At 38.6% G+C, this 22,982-nt stretch overlaps 1 protein-coding gene across 1 annotated transcript in view; it reads left to right on the top strand.

Moving 5' to 3' along the window:
- SYNE1 (spectrin repeat containing nuclear envelope protein 1) overlaps positions 1-22,982 on the top strand; it is a 295,836-nt gene that overhangs the window by 40,010 nt on the left and 232,844 nt on the right. The window contains exon 3 of the mRNA XM_065680584.1: positions 15,433-15,494. Within this exon, the coding sequence (XP_065536656.1) occupies positions 15,433-15,494 (62 nt within the window). The remainder of the gene's footprint in view (positions 1-15,432; positions 15,495-22,982) is intronic.

Genomic DNA, 22,982 nt, shown 5'->3' with positions numbered 1-22,982 from the left:
GCCTCTCTGGATGACCTGATTTACTGTCTGACAGTCCTCTGCGTGAGAAAGCATTTGCTTTCCAGAAACAATATCTTTTGTTTCAGCTTCTGCCCACTGTCTCTCCTCCTCCTGCCATGCTGTAGAAGAACCCAGCTCCATCTTGTGACAGGCCTCCCCATGTCTATTAGGGGGCTGCAGCTAGGTCCCCTGAAGCTGTGCCTGCTCCAGGCTGAACTAGACCCTGTCCCTTCATTTCTCCTTACAGGGCAAGTAATGCAAGACACTGATTCTATATGCATAAGGCTCCTCTTTTGGGTTAAAGTGTTCCAGCTGCATGTTAGAATCTGTGTGCTAGTGCCTTAGGGTTGGAATTTTTAATGAAACTTCTGGGTTAAGTTCTGCCGCAGTTACTGTTATTAGCAAGATATCATTTTGCTGCAGTGGAGTGGGGTTTTCCTTCACTGTGTTTCAGATGCCCCATGGATAGTCTGCAGTCATTCACTTACATAAAAGCTGTGATGAAATCTTGAGGAATTTTTCTGATTAAAACTATAACTAAAAATTGTCACATTTGACACAGAATATATTAAATGTTAACAGTGCTTAGTCACAGCATGGTTCTGGGGAAATTCGAGATGTCCTTGTGTTTATGCATTTTGTGGTGATGGTGGTTGTTGGTTATGTTCTGTTTTGTTTATTGAACAACGTGCTCTGAATATGCTTATAATTTTTCCTTTTTCATACAATTTTAATATATTTTTGGATATCCAGTACGCATGAAATAATCTGTGGGGAAATATCATCTTCTGCTTATTTTCGTACAGAATAATACATCTGTCAAAATCATGATGTTGTCAATTTAATTCGAATAGGGTTCCCACAGGGGAACAGAAAGAAATTCATACTGTGAGAAGTTGTGGACTTGATGAACCCAGTTTATCTTCCAGTTTTCAGGCTTCTTGCAAAAATACTATTTCTAGGAAAAAAAATCATGCCAGGAGGTGGTAATTGCAGAAGTTTATTGAGCAGGGGCCAGTTACAGCAAAACTTTTTTGCATGACAGGGAAATATTTTCTCTTTACAAACGAATATGCTGTAAATCAATAATATGAAGGAAGTGTACCTTTGTATTTCACATGAGAAATGGTTGCCAATGCATGGTGTAATTTCAATGACAAGTGTTTCGTTCACTTGCAAAATTATCTTTAGTTTGCATAGTGCAGGATTAGGGTATGAATGATGACTAAGATCATGGTTAAGTAAATGATTAAGAAAATAATTTGATGCTGCAAAGAAAAAAAAAAGGGGGGGGGGGGGTGGGCAGGACCAGATAGAGATAATAGCTTAGTGGGCCTTTTAAAAAATAATTGCCACTATGCAAAATTAGTATCTCATTTTTGTCTAAAGGGCAGCCCCCATGTATCACAGATGCTTGATGTTAAGCCTTGCTTGCTCCTGGCTGTTAGGGATGAGGAGGATTATTTGCTTGCAGGCCACCACTGCCTTTCCCTTCAGGGCAGCATTACCCAGAAGCCTCAAGCTTTGCTGCACACTCCCCCACTGAACTTGTTAAGCTCGATTTCTGCTGAGCTGGCAGGGGCAGGGAGGCTGCTTTCCCTCCAGGGCACGACCACTACTGCTCCTGCCCTACAAGATGACCAGGGACTTCATTATTCTAACATGATAACCGAGTTTTGCTCCTTGTCCTTTGAAGTGACATAGTTGCTACAAATATTCTGTCACCTGCATGGTGGTGTCTGTGATTTGCTACTACAAAAAGAACTGTTAAAGGGAAACACAGCAGTGACAATACCGGTTTGATCTACTTAATAGTGGTGTTTTACAGAAGCATTCCAAATCACCTTTACAAATAGTCATCAATGCCTAGACAGGTACATTTTAATTTGACAATGTGCAGTTTTATGCCAAAGTCATTCCATTCAGATAAGTGCAGTTCCACTGAATAAACTGGCATAGTATATGAACAAATGAAAGTCATAAGTGAAGATACACAGTTGTGGATCATCACCTTACATCGTAGGATTTTGAGGTGGAATGATATTCAGAGACCGGACTGGGATTTTGATGTATGATCAAGTCCATCACTCCCAAGATCTGGTTTCAGCTGTTTAAATTGTTTTCATGAACTTTGCTACTGAGTTTTCTTTAACATTTTTTATTCAAAAGAGTTGGGCTTTGGGGGATTTCTTTTTTCTTTTGTTTTTTTTTTTTTTTTTAGATCTTACTTGGAGGGCAAACTTGTAAACAGTACAAAACCCCACAGTTTCTTAATTGACCATGTTATATTTATGCACCAAAAATGGTAGGGGGCATTTGGATGATACCTGTGTGGTTGTTTAATTAAAGTCTGATCTTGTCAAATGCATAGAAGGAAAGAAAATAAAGTTTGTACAGACACAATTACATCTGCCATATGTAACTTCTGCCAGTTGTTTTGGCAATTATAATAGTGTCAGATGTTCAAGGACAGATGTTCAATAGCATGAGCAGATTCAACCTGTTTCTTTCACTTTTCCAGCTGCCATTCAGAGTTTTTTCCCACCTTCTGGGTACATGCTCTTTAGATAATTCACACCTTTCTTTCCTCCTCAGGTTCCTCCCTTTAACTCAGCTTTTGTCCCTTCTATGTCTGAAACAGAGAGCTAAATCTAGCTGCCATCATGGCGATGGGAGAAAAAGTGAGGGTAGGTGTTGAGCATGCGGAAGAGATTTTTCTGGGATTACTTGGAGCTGAAGCAATTATGGGCAATAAAGATTGATTTTTTGCCCAATATTCCCTGAGCTGAAGCACATCCAGCCACTCTGTGGGAGCAGTATATGTGTAGTCTGCTTAGTGCTTCATCAGGGTTGTGAAGGTGGGTTGTCAGAGTCTTAAGTGCTAAAATAAATGTGAGGATTTGAAAAGGCTTGTAATTTGGACAAATTAGGATAGATTTTTTCAGGGATAGCCAGAACTCTGCTTCTTGCCAAATGTATAACTCTGAAGTTCCTATTTATTCATTTATGCATTTGGGAAAAAAGTGAAGAAACAGCTAATCTAAAATTAAGACTCTTTGCATCACAAATAGCTTGTAGATGGATAGACAAAAAGTAATCGTATTTCCATTGGCTTGTTAAAGCATTGCTTGCAGTAAATCATAAGCTTGTTTATATTTCTTTACTGTTTATAGCTCTAGATCAGACAGTTTCTTTACTAGCTCCCTTTATCTTTCCATGGTTGAGCAGTCTTACAGCCTTCCAGTCCTTGACAGCCCTTAGTTAATGTAATAGAATTGTCTGTAGGCACCACATTTTCACTGAAACAAATCCTAATAGAACTGAAATTTCTAGCTCACCAATTTGTGTTGAAGTTTTGGCAGCCTCTTTTACCTTTGCCGGGCTGAAAACACAGAGCAGGCTATGATTCTTACCACTTTGATGGCTCCTTGAATGTTTAGGCAATTAGGTATATTCAGTGGCGTATTTGAGTGTTTAACTTGAGCGTGACAGTGGCTGAGTTCAAAATGGTTTGTCCAATGCAGCTTTCATGAGAAGAACTCACTGATGGTGAATGGACTTTATCAGGCAAGGTAGGCAGAGCAGTGCATTTTTTAAAAGATGTTCATTTAACCCTGAGAGCACAGAGACTGCAAGAACGAGGATGAGGAACAGAGTGGAGCATCTCTTCTATGAGGAGAGGCTGGGAGCTGGGACTGTTCAGTCTGGAAAAGACAAGGTTCATGGGAATCTTCTTAATGCATGTAAATCCCTGAAGGGAGGGCAAAAAGAGGACAGAACCAGGCTCTTCTCAGTGGTGCCCAGTGGCAGGAGCAGACACAATGGACACAAACTGAAACTGTGAGGTTCCCTCTGAACATAAGAAAACACTTTTTTACTGTGAGGGTGACTGAACTCTGGGATAAGTTGTCCAGAGAGGTTGTGGAGTCTCAGTCCTTGGAGATATTAAAAAGCCTTCTGGACATGGTCCTGGGCTGCTGGCTGTAGGTGGTCCCATATTGGAAAGGCAGAAGGACCAGATGACCTCCAGAGGTCTCTTCCAACCTTAAGCATTCTGTGATTCTGTGAGGTTAGCTGGAATCCTGCTTTTGCCTAAGATGTGCTTAGTTGTAAAATTGATACCCTAAGTTACTACACTTGAAAAAGTGCTGTTAGGGACTGAACACTTCACAGTTTGGGGTGTGGCTTATTTGTCTTTCATTGTTTATACATAAAATTCTATACGAATACATAAGATTTCGTAATTTATGTTCCAAGCTAAAGTATACAAATATGATTTTTCTCTCTGCATGAGAAAATTCTGTTAACAGCAGTTGATGTAGATCAGTTTAAATGAACTAAATTTTAGTCGTTCACATTTACAGAGTGTGTTTTTAAATATTTAAGAAAAAAAATAATATCAGTGGTATCTGATTCCCACAGATGGACTCAAGCAGTAATTACAGTGAATTATGTAAAAATCTGCAGAACATACTTAAACAGCAGTGGCCCTAAATTTTTCAGCTTCTGGTTTTCAAGTAAGATTTTCACCAGCAAGATCTGTTTGTTAATATTCAGTAGTAACAATGCTAACTTTTCCAGAATTACAGTGCTTTTTAAAATTCCGTTTTGATATGGTTTGCTTTTCTTCTATTTAATTGATTTTGGGATAAACTGGAACACTGTGTGATAAGGGCTTAAAATCCTACTTTAAAGGAAGCTCATTTTGTCATCAGAAAAGCATAGGTGTACCTGTGCCACATGCTGCACAGTACAGGGCGACAAATTCAGAAACACAATGAAGAATGGCATGATGTGCACTTCTCCCATACTTGCAGTGCTACTTTTGCATAGATAATTTCACCTCATTTGGGAGTTCATATGTATGTGTACAGGATAGCTTACACTGAAAAAAAATCTTCTATGTCATGTGTAATCTGCATTTATAGGCTATCACACCAATAAAATGCTGTTCAAGGCGTGGGAGATTGCTTCAGTGTTGTTGTTCTCAAGGGTGAAAACACTCCTCAAACTGCAGCCTAAATATATTCATATCCAATCGTAACCTTCTGCTCTGGTGCTCTTGCATGGTTTTTAATTTAAAGAGTTTTTTCCTTTTCTGGTGCTCATTTCTTTCCCTAACATATTTGCTGAGACAGAGAGTAAGCAATCTGCATAGTTTTACTTTTCTCTTATGTTGCCTTTTCAGCCTATTGATCTTAGTATCTATTCCAGAAGCTCACATTTTTTGAACATGGGTCACCATAACTCTCTGTAATACTCTATGTGTGTGCTTGCTGTGTCTGGTACAGTTATTTTTATTCTCCAGTTCAGCTGATTATGTCTTACCTGATAGCATTGTAAGATTTTATTTGTCTTTTGTCACATCTAGTGTCTTACATCATTCCTGTAGCAGAATTACAAGTGTGTCTACTTCAGTTTCTATTATGTAGTGAGTTTCCACCTCACAGAAAAAGTTCGTGTTAATCCCTGAGTATGTAGCCGTGCTTTCTGAGCTACTTAGAAATAGTAATCTGTTTCCAGTCTTCAGTCAGCTCAATTTCTTTGATTTTTGAGATATTCTGATTCCACTGTAATGGTGTTTACCAAATATAAGTAATTGGTAAACTTTGCAAGCACTGTTGAGATTTTCCTACCGGAACGATGGCAGAAAGTATTAAAGACTTAGACAAGTCTTTGAGAAACTCCAACCTTTGTTCCTACTTATATCAGCTTGTAAGGAACCTCCTTCATCAAAGTAGCACTGGTTTTGATTTCCGTACCTGCAAAGTAACTTTGTGAGTAGTTTCAGTGGTAGACAGGGGGACAGCTCCCTGAGTTAGGTACTGCTTAATGTAAAAGTGGCAGAATTTGTCAGTATTACTTGGTAGAGAAGTGTCATATTTAAAATACAAGTGGTACAATTCTTTAAGTAAGTGATTGGAGACACTGAGGAAAACAAAGGAAATCAGATGAAGGTATGAAACCATTGTGAATGTGCTTTATTTAGGCATCGATGTCCTTCAGCAGAAAGGGGGTTGGAACTAGACAATCTTTACAGTCCCTTCCAACCCAAACCATTATATGACCGGGCAAAGAAGAGATTCAGAGTGGCCCTGCAGAGAAGGACTTGGGGGTGCTGGTCGATGAGAAAATGAACATGAGCCGGCAGTTGCACTCGCAGCCCAGAAAGCCAACCGTATCCTGGGCTGCATTAAAAGGAGCGTGACCAACAGGTCGAAGGAGGTGATCCCGCCCCTCTACTCTGCTCTTGTGAGACTTCACTTGGAGCATTGTGTGCAGTTCTGGTGTCCTCAACATAAAAAGGACATGGAACTGCTGGAACAAGTCCAGAGGAGGGCCACAAGGATGATCAGGCGACTGGAGCACCTCCCGTATGAAGACAGGCTGAGAAAGTTGGGGCTTTTCAACCTGGAGAAGAGAAGGCTGCATGGAGACCTAATAGCAGCCTTCCAGTACCTGAAGGGGGCCTATAGGGATGCTGGGGAGGGACTCTTTGTCAGGGGCTGTAGTGACAGGACAAGGGGTAACGGGTTAAAACTTAAACAGGAGAAGTTTAAATTGGATATAAGGAGGAAATTCTTTCCTGTTAGGGTGGTGAGACACTGGAATGGGTTGCCCAGGGAGGTTGTGAGTGCTCCATCACTGGTGGTGTTCAAGGTCAGGTTGGATGAAGCCTTTTGTGGGATGGTTTAGTGAGAGGTGTCCCTGTCCATGGCAGGGGGGTTGGAACTAGATGATCTTGAGGTCCTTTCCAACCCTAACTATTCTATGATTCTATAATTTAATTCTAAATGTATTTAAAATCCTCATGCCTCCAAACAGTAAAAAAATAGTAATTGCATTCTTTCCCTTAGGTAGGCTTTTATAGAGCTTCATGCCTACAGTACGTGTAAGTATAGTAAAAGTGATCTTAAGAACTAAAATGCCCAGATTCTCCACAGAATAAATAGGGGATTCTATGTTTTTGTAAACCTTTAGTAAACCATTGTCATTTCACTAGCTTAGGCATGAAAAGAACTGAGATATGATTTTAGTATGTCTTTTCTGTAAGACAAGAATCATTATTATATTTGGTTTGATTTTCTACATATATTTATATATAAATTCCAGATGCTACATCCCTTCATCCTGATTTAGTATCTTGGATAGTTTATGCCTAGTATGTCTCCATTAGTTTTGATTTATTTCAGTATATTCTGAGCCCTTCCGTGTCCAAGTCAAATTTTCTCTGCTGCTTTTCGGCTATTGAACTCACTGTAGGCACAGAAGGGATAATTATCTTACCTTTGGTAGTAGAAATTTACTCCACGTGATGAATTTGGTACAGTGCATTTAAGTTTCCATGACTTATTAAATAGAAATATTAAACATTCAAATTCAGATATTTTTGCAAAATCTCTCCAGTTTGTAGTGCTTAATGTTATGGATAGTTCTATTAATGTCATGTAATATTAGCAAACCTACTAAAATTAACTGTTTACAGTAATTTGCCTGCCTGACATGGTGCTTCAAGAAAACAAAACTTTTCATTTTTTAGAAGCTCATGTAAGTCCCATACAGTGAGTAAAAGATGGAACTGTAGCTTATGCTTTCAATTTTCAAACATATGCTACCTTCAATCTGATTTCATAGATATTTTTGTATTAACTGCATGTTAAGTACCTTACTTGGCTATAGAATGATGACTTGAGGCCCTAACAAACAAAGATGTTTATAGAATAACTGGTACTGGTCTGTATAGATTTCAACATTTTTAAAGATCTTCTTTGAATTATTTGATGAGAGTACCGCTTGTCTTTAAGACGTCTTTTAAAAATCTAATTTCTTTTTAATAAACATGTTTTGTTCAATGTGACTTTGGAAGAACCTCTAGAGGAGCAGACACACAAACGGTATTATGCATGAGGTTTTCATGCCAAATGAAGAACTGAAAAATCTGTAAATGGTAACATGATGCCAACTGCAGAACTGCAGTGAACTGGAAAAAACTCACACATATATGTGTAGGTCATATTTTTTTCATTATGGTCATTACAGATGCTACTGTAGTAGATACAGAGTTTATAGGCAAGAGAATGTCTTTTCATCAGTATCTTGAAATCTGTAAGTCATTCTGGAAAATTCATTCTTAAACTGGTGTGTCTGTCTGTTAGCAGGGGTGGATTGAAATTTGACTGTAATGTTGAATAGTTATTCTTACTAATGAACTTCACTGGGTTTCCTAGATTTCTAGCTGATTTGTCACCATCCAGGCAATCTTTTTAAGTTTAAAATTAAGGAAAGTAAGTGTCGTGGTTTAAGCCCAGTCAGCCACACAGCTCACTCGCTCTCCCCCCCCCCCTTCCTCCCCCCACTCCTGGAGGGATGGGGAGGAGAATCGAAAGATGTAACTCCCTTGGGATGAGATAAGAACAGCCCAGTAACTAAGGTGTAACACAAACCACTGCTGCTGCCACCAATAATAATAATGATAAGGGAAATAACAAGGGAAGAGAATACAACCCGCCAACCGATACCCAGCCCGACCGGAGCAGTGATCTAGCCCTTATGGGTAACTGCCTTCAGTTTATATACAGGGCACGACGTGTTGTGATATGAAATACCCCTTTGGTTAGTTTGGGTCAGGTGTCCTGTCTCTGCTTCCTCCTGGCTTCCCCTCCTCCCTGGCAGAGCATAAGGCTCACAAAGTCCTTGGTCAGAGTAAACATTACTGAGCAGCAACTAAAAACATCGGTGTTATCAGTGCTGTTCCCAGTCTGTAAGTCAAAACCACAGCACTGCACCAGCTACTAAGAAGGAGAAAAATGACTGCTACTGCTGAACCCAGGACAATAAGTAATTAAAAGAACAAATGCTAAATTGACTCTGATCAGTTGTATCAGGCTGTTTTCATCTTGTGTATTGTGCAGAAAATGGCATCTGTGTGTGAACACTAAGTTCACTATTTCCCATGCCATTCCACATGGTGAAAAAACAGACACCTGTAGAACAGCAAATCCTCAGTCTTTCCAAAGGTGCTGAAGCCATTGTGCATAATCATCTCAAATGTTGAGCATCCTGATTTTAGTTAATATCTTCTTCAGAATACTGCTTTTAAAAATGAATTAAATGAGCTCATAATGGTTTTCTAATAAGTGGGTTTTTTTTTTTTCATTTCTGACTGTATACAGTCAAGTGCAGATACTATGAAAATGAGTAATGTATTTACAGCCACATGGAGATTAAGATACATTTAGTTGAGATGACGTGAACAACAGTAGTGCAGCAGCACAGGCGGAAGTGTGATAAACATAAAAATGCAAATACAGTAATTAATTAGTTCTGAATGCATTCTGTTCCTATGTGTGGAAAAGAACAAAATGCAGCCCATCCAAGCAAAATAGGCAACAGAACAATTTAATTACAGTTCTTTAGTCACTGAAAACACAAAATGTGAGCAAGTGTGCTGTGAGGACTGGGCACAGGAAAGATGCACAAAGTCATAAAAATGACATTTTGGGAACATCTTCCAATTCACTGCAGAAATCATATTTGCTTCTCTAAATGTGAAAGGAAGACCTTCTAGTCAAAGTGAAGAGCGGTTATGGGCAGTGCGGTTATCCGGACTGTGTCCTGGCTTATAAGGATCAAGATTAAATCAGTGCACTGTGCTCTGTTCATGCTCTGTTCCTTCCTGTGAAAACAAGAGCACAGGAAAGTGGCAGATAATGCGTTCCTGGATGGAGCAGGAAAATTTGACATGTGCATATGAGAATATAGGCACAACAGGGCATGAACTTAGATTTAATGACTGGAAGTCTCCCAAGTCCCACAGTATAAACATATTCTGTGATAGTCAAAGTGTTGCTGAGAGATGGAGCCAGCAGCCCAAGTTTCTGCACACATTCTCTGGCATTGGCTAAACTTTTGGGTTTACAGGTTTCAAAATTTAAAGTGCTTGCACAGTCCATGCAAGTGCTTCAGGAGAGACTGGTGACAGTGCTTGTGTGAGAATAATTTGACCAAGAACAAAATAAGAGATATTGATTTGTTTGGTTTGTAATTGATTATACCCAAGTATTTTTTAAAATGCAAGCTTCTTTGTGCAATGAATTATTCTGTATATCTTTCTAACTAGTGGCTGGATAGACACCTTCTGTCTTAGAAATTAAAGAATAAATAGGAAATGTGTACAATCAAAATACATATTTTGTAAATACATTTCAGACAGACAGTAACAGCAGAAAGTTCTCAGCAGCGTGCCAACTGCTATCCATCAGCATGCTGCACAGCCGGCAATGTGTTCCTGCAGCTGTGAGACTGCTTCTCCACACTTCAGTTTCCTGTAACTATTCCACCAGTATGGATTGGGGTTTTTTTTCCTCTACTTCCACTCCTCCAGATGACATAAAACCCTTGTCCCCTAAACCTCCATACTAAGGTTACCTCAAGATTCAGCAAGATATGATGGTGCGAACCCATGAGTGCCGATACACATCATTTTCCTGAGTAGGGCTTTGGCCAAGGATGACTGGTTACCTTGAAGCCCTTGTGCATGGATTTCCTTTCTGCAGAAAGTGATGGGGAGCAGACTGGTGCTTAGTGGTGGAGCAGGCTATGGCTAGTGTGTGCACCTGAGTCTCAAAGTTTGGCGATTTAGATAACAGATCTGTTAATGAGAATGTCTCACTGTCTCTGCTGAAGACATTCAATAGAGGCAGATAGCTAAAAGCCACACTTTGACAAATCCTCTCTTTCTTCTCAAAATATAAAAAATTGAACAGTCCTAAATGTATGAGGCATTTAAAAATATATTCCCATTCTTTGGATCAGTACTGCTGAGTCTTGTCGGCTGCATTGCAATGGCTGCTGAAATCAATTTCTCCCTCTTTCTTCCTTGATTTGCTCCCACTGCCCCTAGCTCCCTCATCCTTTTTCTCTTCTAAAATTGTATAGTATTACTAGTCAACTTAGCAGGCTACAAACAATGTATTAGCTTTAGAGCTACCACCAATGGTTTTGTTTGTTTGTTTGTTTGTTTTTTAAAGCAAAACTCTCCTGCCATTGTCTCATAAAAAACATTAACTGGAGACTTAAAGGAAAAGAAATGAGCCTGCATTGCTTCTGTGCAGTACTCCTGTATGGGGTAATCCATCAGTTATGGAGGTGTTTATTAAACTGTGTAGCTTAAAATATTGCTCCTTTTCATAAGTAGAGTTTCTATATTTTTGCTTTTACTCTGCAAGCTTTTTCACAGCTGCTTTAAGTGAAGATTGGTTTAATGAAGATGGGCCTTTTTTTTCTCGTTTCAATAGTGTGTACTACTCTGTTGGCCCCTGTGGGTGAACAACATATGACTCTTCACACGTAGTGTTTCATAACTGCTTTCTTTTAGCCAGAGCAAAACAAAGTCTGTTCAAATGCTCTGGTTCTCTGATTTAATGAAAGTAGTGCATATTATCCAAAATTTAAGTATGTTTTGGGCCAATGTAGGTGCCCCAAAAATTCTGTGCATCTTTACATGTTTCATCCTTCTTATACAACAGTTCGAATATGTGATTAAAAGGTAAGTGGCCTACGTGTCTGTTCAGATTCCTTGCTTGCTATTTCTTCCACTTCACTGTTTCAGTTGCAAAGCTGAAGGACATCCATGTCTAAATAGAGTATGCCGTGAGGAACCTAAGTGGTTGCTTTTAAAAGCTGCTTTCGTTTCGATGTATGACAACCTAGGTAAGGGCTATGCCATCCAGCCATTTTTATGCTTACTGAGCAGTATACTATTACAAAAGCACTGGTGAGAAGGCTGCATTGCTTTTTGCAGCCACACATCTTGCTGCCTTAGGATATTGGCAGCGTGGTTGGGTTGTCCCAGTCCCTGGATGAATTATTCAAGCTCTTGACATCAGAAGTTTCTGCTAGCGGATTGGCTGGTGCTTGCATAATAAAATCTTTCCACAGGAAAACAGTGGAGAAGGATGATGGCAGTGAGACCAGCAGAACTGCTACTTCCAATACAGCTGGCTTTGTCTGGCTGTTGCATCTCTGCAAAAATATATAACAATGCTTTTAAGGTTTGGCTTCATGTGAATTCTCCGATTAGAGCAAGTGGAGAGATTTGTGTAAGAGGCCTGCATTTCCAGTGAAGGAGAAAATCCTGATTGTGCTTTAAAAATTACTTCTGGCTGTATTCTAAAGAAACGCTGCACACTACACGAGACAGGAGAAGCAGCCACAGCAGCAGCAGACGCAGCAGCCACAGCAGCAGCACTTATGGCTCGCTACAAAGGTGCTGGTGGCAGAAATGTTACATCATTAAATCTGCTTCCTGGGTTCTTTCAGTACTGGCAGGGTAAGTGGTGCAAATAAGGAGCTGACAGTCCTTGCAGGTGGGGAGAGCCTAACAAACTGTATGACAGGTGTTTTGTGGGTATGGAAAAGAGTGCCTCTGCACAGAATTTGCGTTAGTTCAATGAAAATAACACATTTGCTTCTAGGGAAATTTGCAAAAAGCATTTTTATAATAGAATTTGTAAATCTGTAAAATCAGTGTATTACTTGTGTGCTATGTTACAATGGTAAAATTATTAATGATTGCTGTTGGGCTCGTGAAGAATATATTGCTCATATTTTTTCCACTGAAACAGATAATTTTGAAGGCTATTTCTGTTGATTACTGATATGACTGAAACTAAGTATGTCTTCTCCTGGTAAATGTTTAGAAGCTGGAAGCTGTTTGATTTTCAATTTTTGTCAGAAGGCTGTGTCTTAAATCACTGAGATGTATTGAAACTACAAATTAGGGAATAATTTTCACTCATTTCTTTGATAAGAAGTTTGGTTCTTTTCTTTTGACATGCTGTTGTGTTGGGGTTTCTGGGGAATTTTAAGTTACACAAGTGTGAATGAAGTTAGAGCTGGACTGATTCGGTATGCTTGATACCCATCCTCAGACCTGCTCACACACAGCCAAATTCAAGTGTGCAAGTACTCCCATTGAAACTAATTGGGCTACCTGTATATGTAGTTGCTTGTCAGAGCGCAGTAGACGTTTACTTACATCACAAGGAAAATATCTTGTTCATGGCCCTGTGGAGAAGTACTTGGGGGTGTTGGTTGATAAGAAAGTGAATGTGAGCCGGCAGTGTGCACTCGCAGCCCAGAAAGCTAACCGTATCCTGGGCTGCATCAAAAGAAGCGGGACCAGCAGGTTGAAGGAGGTGATCCTGCCCCTCTACTCTACTCTTGTGAGACCTCACCTGGAGTATTGTGTGCAGTTCTGGTGTCCTCAACATAAAAAGGGCATGGAACTGTTGGAACAAGTCCAGAGGAGGGCCACGAGGATGATCAGGGGACTGGAGCACCTCCCGTATGAAGACAGGCTGAGAAAGTTGGGGCTGTTCAGCCTGGAGAAGAGAAGGCTGCATGGAGACCTCATAGCAGCCTTCCAGTATCTGAAGGGGGCCTATAAGGGTGCTGGGGAGAGAGTCTTCATTAGGGACTGCAGTGATAGGACAAGGGGTAACAGGTTAAAACTTAAACAGGGGAAGTTTAAATTGGATATAAGGAAGAAGTTCTTTAGTGTAAGGTTAGTGAGGCACTGGCGGTATTCAAGTCCAGCTTGGGCAGAGCCTTGGGTGACATGGTTTAGTGTGAGGTGTCCCTGACCATGGCAGGGGGGTTGGAACTAGATGATCTTAAGGTCCTTTCCAGTCCTAACTCTTCTATGATTCTATGATTCTATGGTTTGAACCCATGTATTAAGAAGTCTGTTTTTCAGAATGTAGAAACAGTAGACATGTATAAAGTCAAGATGCTGCCTGCCAAAAATATTCAGTGTTGAATGAAGCACAGTGAAGTATTTTGAGTGGTATTTTTCATAATTTGCCTGTCAGTGCAACAAGTAGATTCTAAGAATGTAATCAATGTTTCAAAAATGATGTAGGACAGCCCACCTCATGAAATCAAGGAAAACAAAAATAAAGAGTGCCAAATTACTTTCTTAGACATGACGTGTGCTAATCTAGCAGTAGATGCTGGTGAGTATATATATATTTTTTTTCCTCTGGTATTTCTTATATCTGCGATATTGTTTATATATGAAGAAAATATACCCAAGTCATAATGCACATACACTTTTTGGAAGCTCATATATGGTCAGGGAGCCATCATTGTCCCATTTAAGTTAACCATTTTCACTGTGTGTGGCAGTTTGTATCTTTATGTGCCCTCATTGTGGAGCAACACTGCCTGAGTAATTCAAGGACCTTATTATTAGTAGTGCATCAAACTTAGTAGATATCTATAACAGAGCTCTAAAGGGAATTAAAGAATCTTCCCTTTTAATTTTACAAATGTGAAAGAGGTTAAATCACAGTTCAGTGCTGCACAAGTCAGTAGCAGAGGCCATAGCTAAAATCAGATTTTCTCTCTGTAGGTTTTGGGCTATGCATGTGTTCTTATAAAAAGTAAATATTTAACAGTAATTTTATTTATTTAGATTCTCGGTAGGGAAATGAAGGTGCTCATTCAGAACTGATGATGGTAATAACATGATTTGGTTTGTGTCATAGGTATTTCCTTTCATTTTTGAAAGAATAATCTCCAACATAAATACTTGAACGCCGCTGTTGTGAAATTATCTTATGTATCAAAACTGATTCCCCACAAAAAAGGGACAGGACTTCATGGATTTGTTATAACGCTGCGATTCTCTTCCGTCTGCAGCCGTGACCCTGGCTGCTGAAGTTGGAGAGGCTCATTCAGGAGCTATTTTTGTCTATGCAGCTGGCAACAGTTCCTGAGGGGCTATCTGGGAATTGGTGAAATTCACTATAAATCAGACAAGTGCTTTAGGACAGGACTAAGGGGGTAGTAAGTAGCAGTATAGAAGCTGCCTGAACTGGCTAATGGCTTCTTCCTGGCAGGATCTCCCTGAGGGCAAATATGCTTGATAATGCAATTTGAAATCTTTAATTCAACATTCTACATATTTTCAAATGCACATGCTAAGAGCATTTTTTTCTAAGTCCCTAACTGACTTTCTACATAAAAGCAACTTTACTGTTAGAGACGTGGATTCTAGTTAAAAAGTACAGAGAATTTCTGGGTGCTCAGAACTTGGGTAAATATAGTGCGGACTTAGAATTCAAATTTATTTAGGCATTCAGATTTGGAATGGTGTCTTACAGGTCATTGCCTCATTAAGACTTGCTGTGACTTGCTGTGACTTTCCTTAAATAATCAAGTGTCAGAGCTTTATTTTAAGAATATGAAATGGTTGTTGTATATAGAAATGGGCAAAATTAGCTCCCTCAAGAAAATGTAGTGGCATTTCTGGCAAATGCCAAATGCATTTGTTGTTGATAGGGAATACTATTCTTCAATCAGGCACATCCAAAAATGTTCAGCAATGTCTAATGAAACTGATTTCCTTTGTTTCTCTTTTCTCAGATGAGCAAGAGTCAGTGCAGAAAAGGACTTTCACAAAGTGGATCAACACCCATCTGGCTAAGGTAATACATGGCTTTGAAAATAATGTTTTTTAAAATCAAACCTTTTTCATCTGTGCCTATACAAGTCCTGGAGTGCCAAATACATCAGACTTGTCTGACCAGAATGGCATAAACTTAAAGTGGATCCCCATTATTTGTACACTGTAAAAGATGAATCCGTTTCAGCATGATAGCTGTTAGCTGCAGCAGCATGAGTGGTGTCTATGGGCAACCATCCAGCTTCTTTGGCCAAAACTGAAAAGTAGCACAGCAGGTGCTATTTCAGCCAGAGAAAATATTTGAAACTGATTTCTATGAAGCTGAAATATTAGCCTTATTACATACAGTGTATTTGAATAAAACTTGAGTCAGTTGTTGTGTAGTTTGATAGAGTCATCCTGATCTGGTTACAAGCGTATATGGCACTCCATGAATCCAGTGATGCTTCTTGGGGTTTATCATGAGATGATTGTTGCTTCTTCTTACCACAACTTGAAACTCCCGTTTTTTGGTTTTAGCGGAATAAAGGCAGTGATTTACGCACAATTTTGAAAGTAAAGAGCTGGTACTAACTTTGTCTGACAACATAAGCAGTGAGATTTAATTTGGTGTTTCCCAGAGTTTTCACACAGCACAGCTCTAACTGTAGTTATCAGTCCAGTAAATTAAAACGTTTGAACACCAAAGGTGCTTTTTGAAATACATATTTTAAATCATGAAGATTAATGAAATTGAAAATTGAGAAAGGAATAGCTGCATCAACACTGTTTAAGCTTCTGTGTAAGGAACTGCCTAATAATGCCTTCACAAATGAACAGAAGAAAGCAGAAAGCCCATATAGTGCTATATTGTGTGATTTTGTCTAATGAGACTGTATGGTAGAGCAATAACATTTATTTACATTACTGAGGAATGTAATTGAGGAATTTACTGTGAAATGAACTGCATTGTAAAATTCAACTGCAAGAACAAGGTTGTCTTCAGAACTTCTTGACAGTGGATCCTCATTGGGAATGAGATCTGTCATCCTGATCTCTTTGAAAGAATTTGGAAAAGTCTCCCATGCAGCAGAGAACTTAAGCACTTCATGTGTGTTCCATTTACTTCAACTGAGATGGAAAGACAGTCAGTATTTGCTAAAGTGTTAATGAAGCAGGCTGTGAATGTGTGTCTGAGGAGAAAAAGAGCTCTTATTTCATGTTCTTTTATTCCCTAATTTTATTATGTCATTAATAATTGATCAGTAGTATCTGAAAATAAATGACAAGTAGATAAATGTACATATTGTTAGGTATATATATGTGTGTGTGTGTGCATATAATAATTTGCTAGTAATAGCTGAGTAATCCTTGGGGAGAGACAAAGTCATGGTTCCACCTCCAACAAGAGATTTTGCTCTGGATTGAGAGTTGTGAATAACTACCTACTGTACTAGTTTCTCTTGGGCCGTGAGAGCTCAGGTAGATGTTTTGAATTGTGTAACCTAGGCATATATTTCTTTAATAGGTCTGATATTGTAAAGATTAATCAAATACGTTCAAACCAAGCAGTTAACCAGCCACTGCCCTCACTTTTAGTTACCTGAGCTACCCTGTAGTAGTTGGTTATGTTAATTCACCCTTAAACAGGACATTTTTTCCTAATGTATTTTTATTGATGTCTGTCTGCAAGTTTTCCTCACTGCCTAAGTCAAATATATGGATTAGCTGGCTTTGCTTCCCATTTATGCTGTTACGCTGCCATAGGAGAAGCATTGTTCATAAATTATTGAGATTAGACTCAGCAAAGGAGGAGTAACCCATGCCATTCAAACTTTTTGGGTTTTAAAGCCTCAACTTTGAAATCTTTGCCAGTCATGATTTTGTAAGTGTGGAAATATGTTTTCTGAGTTCATTCCAGCTGTAGGAAATATTGATGGGTCTTTGAAATGCGCTGGTCTCCCCTTGCACTCATGTTCTGAATTGTAACCCATAAATTCAATGATTAGGTTATTGTTTATGAGCTGACTGCAAGCCCCATTCCCCATCCCTCTGCATCACTATGAGGTAGAAGAGCTGGGAGTCAAGGAATGAAGTTGAGCCTGGGGAAAAAAAAGGGTAGCTGTGGGGAAGGTGGTTTGAATTTTGTGTTTATTTCTCACCATCAATCCAGAATCCCTGTGCTGAATTTGACTCAATATATATAGGCTTCAAAATTAACAGTGACTTCAAACTGGCTCTCAGTTTCTCGGCTACTTTAGCAAAAATTGGGGCTTTTTTTCCCCTTTATTTTTTTTTTTTTGAGGAAAGTTTAATAGTTGCTATTTTTACTAATCCAGAAAAATTATTAATGGAAAAAGTAATAGGAGGATATAAAATAAAACCTAAAGCGTATAATTAAAGTATCTGTAAATCTAACACTGTCACTGGTGTCAACACCATGGAGAAATGTTCCAGCATCGGTGAGTTTGAATGTTTTTGAAAAAGTACTGGTAAGTACCTGCATGAAACCTGAAAACCAGGAGAAACGAATCTTTTCTAGTCAAAGAGTGATACGGTTTAACTATGGAAATTTGAAAAGCAGATTTACTGATGGCAAAGGAAAGGAAACTCTACTAAGAGTTTTCATTCTTAATGCTATGTTTTTTGAGTAGAGTGAAGAAGGATTAAAAATCGATTGGTTTCTGACACTATGGAGGGTAGTGATTTGAAAGAAATGGAAATGAAGAACTGATTTTACTGTCTTAGGTAGAACCAAGAACACCTGAGAACACCTGAGAAACCAAGAGTTTGGGAGTATAAAAAAGGATGTGATAGTTTGTCAGGGTTTGCTAAGAGTGAAAGATTCTTCACTGGTTATCTTTAAAATCTTAGTTTATGCTTTTCTTCTAAAAAGTCATGCTCTAATTGAAACAGAAACTAATTCAATAACTAAGTCCATCAAATAGATTGAAAAAATAATTTTTGGCTTTTTAACTGTATAGTCAAGAATGGGTTTGAAAATACAGATACAAATAAATAAGAATGAACAAAACAGGTAAATGAAATGAGAGTATCTGAAATTTCTTCACCGGAAGGGTTGCCAATCATTGTAACAGGCTGCCAGGGAAGTGGTTGAGTCCCATCCCTACAGGTATCTAAAAGATGTGTAGATGTATCTGGGGACATGGTATAGTGGTAGACTTGGCAGTGTTAGGTTAATGGTTGGACTTGAGAATCTTAAAGGTCTTTTCCAACCTAAGTAATTCTGTGTTTCTGTGAATTGAACTTCGTGAGAAGGGAGGTGTGAATTTTTTATTCTCTCTAGCTTGTGCAATAGAATGAATGGCACCTTTTTAAAGTTACGTTTCCTAATTCAAAGATATGTTCTTTCAAAAGCAGAACACAGGTAAAGGACTTGACATCAGTTAATTATGTGACACCTCAAAGAGATACTGAGGCAAAACAGCCATAAGTGCAGGCTGTGCCCTCACCCACAGAGCAATATCCTTCAGGGAATGAACCCAGAGGATAAAGCTGCAAATATGATAACTAGCAAGTATAATGCAGCTTCATTTTAGGTCAGCAGTTAGTACTAGGCTGCGTCTGTCCCTCCGCTTTCTGACACCCTCACCCCAGCTGAATCCATTCTGTGATTCTGACTCAGGAATCTGGTGAGACTCAGCAAGTATAAATCGTCTCTTTTCTCTGCCACCCACTTCGAAATACTGGGTCACAAGCTACCAAACGAATGTGATATTTCTTCTGGCCATCCAGTTTAATTTCTGTGCATCTGTGCAGTTCTACTAATGATAAATGAGATACACATGTATAACAGGACAAGAAGTTTTCTAATAGCATGTTATTTATTCATATTTCTCTAAGATTGTAGAACTGGACCTCCTTCCTCTCAGTCTCAGCCTTCAAAGACACAGAAATAATTTGAGTGTGCTTCTGAATATCTTATGTGACATATTTTAAAACTCTTAAGTTTAAAATAAAGAATACAGTTACACCAATTATTTCAGAAAGGAGACATTCATAGAATCATAGAATCATAGAATAGTTAGGGTTAGAAAGGACCTCAAGATCATCTAGTTCCAACCCCCCCACCGTGGGCAGGGACACCTCACACTAAACCATCCCACCTGAGGCTTCGTCCAACCTGGCCTTGAGCACCACCAGTGATGGAGCACTCACAACCTCCCTGGGCAACCCATTCCAGTGCCTCACCACCCTAACAGGAAAGAATTTCCTCCTTATATCCAATTTAAACTTCCCCTGTTTAAGTTTTAACCCATTACCCCTTGTCCTGTCACTACAGTCCCTAGTGAAGAGTCCCTCCCCAGCATCCCTATAGGCCCCCTTCAGATACTGGAAGGCTGCTATGAGGTCCTCACGCAGCCTTCTCTTCTCCAGGCTGAACAGCCCCAACTTTCTCAGCCTGTCTTCATACAGGAGGTGCTCCAGTCCCCTGATCATCCTCGTGGCCCTCCTCTGGACATTCAGAACAACAATTACTTTAACATTTTTCATTTCATTGCCTGTGCTGACTTTTTAGATAGGGCATTAGATGAGCAAAGAAGATGAAAGACGTGTGTCTCTAAATCAACAAAGGCATATGCCTTTTATTGCCTCTGTCATCTTCAGTGAAAGTTCTGGGAAACAGCAGTTTCAAAGCTTTGACTACAGGCTGTAAATTTTGTTCATCCCAATCAAATAACATGTTTTGTTGCCAGGTATAGGAGTAACTTCAGTATTTGTACTCACTGAAGTATTGTTGTGAACTCAACAAATAGTGAACAACAGATACATAGTGAAAGAAATTACAGTTCTTTTTGTATTTCTATTAAGAGGATGCACACATCGACAAACAAAAGCAGAGGATGGATATCAATTAAATAAAAATAAGAATTGGTGAAGATTTTTAATTACAGTTATGCAATGTTTTCATAATGCTCAATTAAATCTGGGCAGTTAACCTTACCTTAAGGCTTTTGAAATTGCAAAACTGTGTGTTTTATAGCAAAGAAAGGAGGACAAATGGTTATTGCAAGATTTACCGAGATTTACAGCTCATACACAGCACTGTCAGCGACGGTAGTTTTTACTTAGAATGTAACCTGGTCTTCATACAAGACCCTCATCAATTTTCACCAATGAACTAAGTAATTCTGTATCTTTCTGTCTTTTTCAAATGGGAAAGCTGAGGCTCCCAGTATCTTAATCACAGACACAGAAAAAGTTGAAACTAGTGTCCATTTAGACTGCACGATGAGGAAAATCTGGCAGTTTTCTGCTTCAAGCCTCTGTTTTCACCAGTATTGCATGTAACCTCTGATGTTAAACAATGAATGCAAAATTTATTTCTGTGACAAAACTAATCATGTAAAATTTAGGGCTGAGTCTTCCAGACTTCAGTCATGAAAATAGTTATTAACAGCAAGGAACATGAAAACCTGCGTGGTTAAGGATTTAGGATTTATGGTGGGGTAGAGAAGTAGGCCGGCTATTACAGAGTAACTGAAATTTTACTTCTTCTTCCTGTTACCACATGTATTTACCTGCAGAAACAAAGTCAGCAGGTATAGCGATTTGTTCCTGTTTGTGCATATGGATAGATTTTCACACATTTTTTTCAGCAGTTTTTTGAATATTTGAAAATCAATGTAGCAAAGGCAGTTTCTGACATTTGCATTGGCATTCATTATGATGCAGACACTGTTGTTTGTATAGTATATAGTATACAGTATATAGTATACTTCTCTAATTTATTCGTGAGAAAAGTACAAGGTGTGAGAAAAAGATTTCTGTAGCAAAGATGCAAGTGAGAAATGAATGCAAGAAAAAGTGTTGTCATAGAATAGTGATGTTTAGCAAATATACATTGGTTCCATATATGTGGTTTAGATTTTACAGAACTTCTTTTAATTTGTCAGAGGAGGAATGCCTTGAGATAACAAGTTTATTATAAATCTCATTTTTTGAAGCTTGTGAGTCAAACGCTTTTCATATGTACCAATATTCAGTTCTTCAGAACTTTTCTGAACACTGCAGCAAATCAGGTAAGTTTGAAGAACAAGATGTTTAAGCGAAGAATTTCCTCATTAGTTCCCATTTGTGATCAATTCTAAATACAGTTTTAAATAAATACTTAATATGTGAAAAATCTGGTTCATTAACCTTTAAGAGTCATTCCCAATTAGTTCCTATTCCTCCCACAGACCATGAATTTACTTACACTCAGTGTGCCTCCCTCTTTGTGCCATGAATGTTCCTAAATGTCATTGTCACAATAAACTACACAACTGTGATTGGATATACTGCAGTAAATGAGTGTTTAATAGAATCTGTGCAATGCAGTATGTAACATATCATTAGGATTATTTTCATAGAATCATAGAATGGCCTAGGTCAGAAGGAACCTTAAAGATCTTCTGGTTCCAGCCCCCCTGCCGCAGACAGGGACATGTTGCAGTAGATCAGGTTCTGAAAGCCTCATCCAACCTGCCTACTTTGCTATTTTGAATTCTTGAAGAAGCTTATAAAAAAAACCAGAATCAAATACTAAGGCATCTGAAATCTTCGTGTAATCCTGCCAAGTTGTAGATTTAATGTCCAATATTTCATTGATACTCTGAGTTGCCCCAAAGAATTTTGTTCAAGAAGTTTATAGATAACAGCTTTTCTTTAGTATTATAAGGTTTTAATAGGTTACTTCATATACTCCTTAAGTGTTATTTTATTCTGGTTTAAAATTTACTTCATTAAATTCTTCACACAGGCTTTCCAACAAAAATAGAATGTATTAGGATAATTGCAGTTGATTGCATTTCTAGAGTTATACATTTACATGCAAAAAGCCAAAATTGTGAGTGCATTCAACATTTTCAAGATTACAAATTTTTAAATTAGTTTTTTTTCCCCGCTTTTACTGGTTTACAGATAGTATTTTGGCAGTGCATTAAGGCAGCCAAGTGAATAGGTGTTAAGTCCTGTTGAGTCTCTAGAATAAAAAGTATTCAATAGATTTTAACTGAGTGCATCTTTAAACGCCTCTGTTCTTCTCTGGAGACTAAGTAAGCACCATAGAGCTTCACTTTCTCCTTTCATTTAAAGTAACATTACATATGCAGCCAAGGAGTAGGTATTTATCCATTCCAAACACAGACTGTTATGTTAATCTGAGTAGAGGATCTGCCTGGAAAAACAGTCAAATAGCTTAAGCCATCCTGTGCGATAGCCCATATATAATAGATAAGAGCATATGAACTTCTCAGTGTCAGCTAGTGTATGTATCTTCCTGAACTGTATCATCATGGGGAATAAGATTTATATCTATGGAATCCTTATGTTAAAGAAGAATCTATTCTTCAGTACATGCCACTAAAACTATGACTCATGCCATACTTCTGAGGGAGGCTGGAGTCATAATAATAGTAGGGTAAATTCTATGCTGTGTGCCCAGAGTAGTGAAAAAAAAAAAAGAAAAATTATTTATGAAGCACAAAAACTGTCTTACCGCCTTGTAAATAGGTGTTAACACCTTCAG

Source organism: Lathamus discolor, chromosome 5 (assembly GCF_037157495.1).
Source record: "Lathamus discolor isolate bLatDis1 chromosome 5, bLatDis1.hap1, whole genome shotgun sequence".
In the NCBI taxonomy this organism is placed as follows: Eukaryota; Metazoa; Chordata; class Aves; order Psittaciformes; family Psittacidae; genus Lathamus; species Lathamus discolor.
The sequence above is the reverse complement of the archived record's forward strand: the minus strand, read 5'-3'. Positions and strand labels throughout refer to the sequence as shown.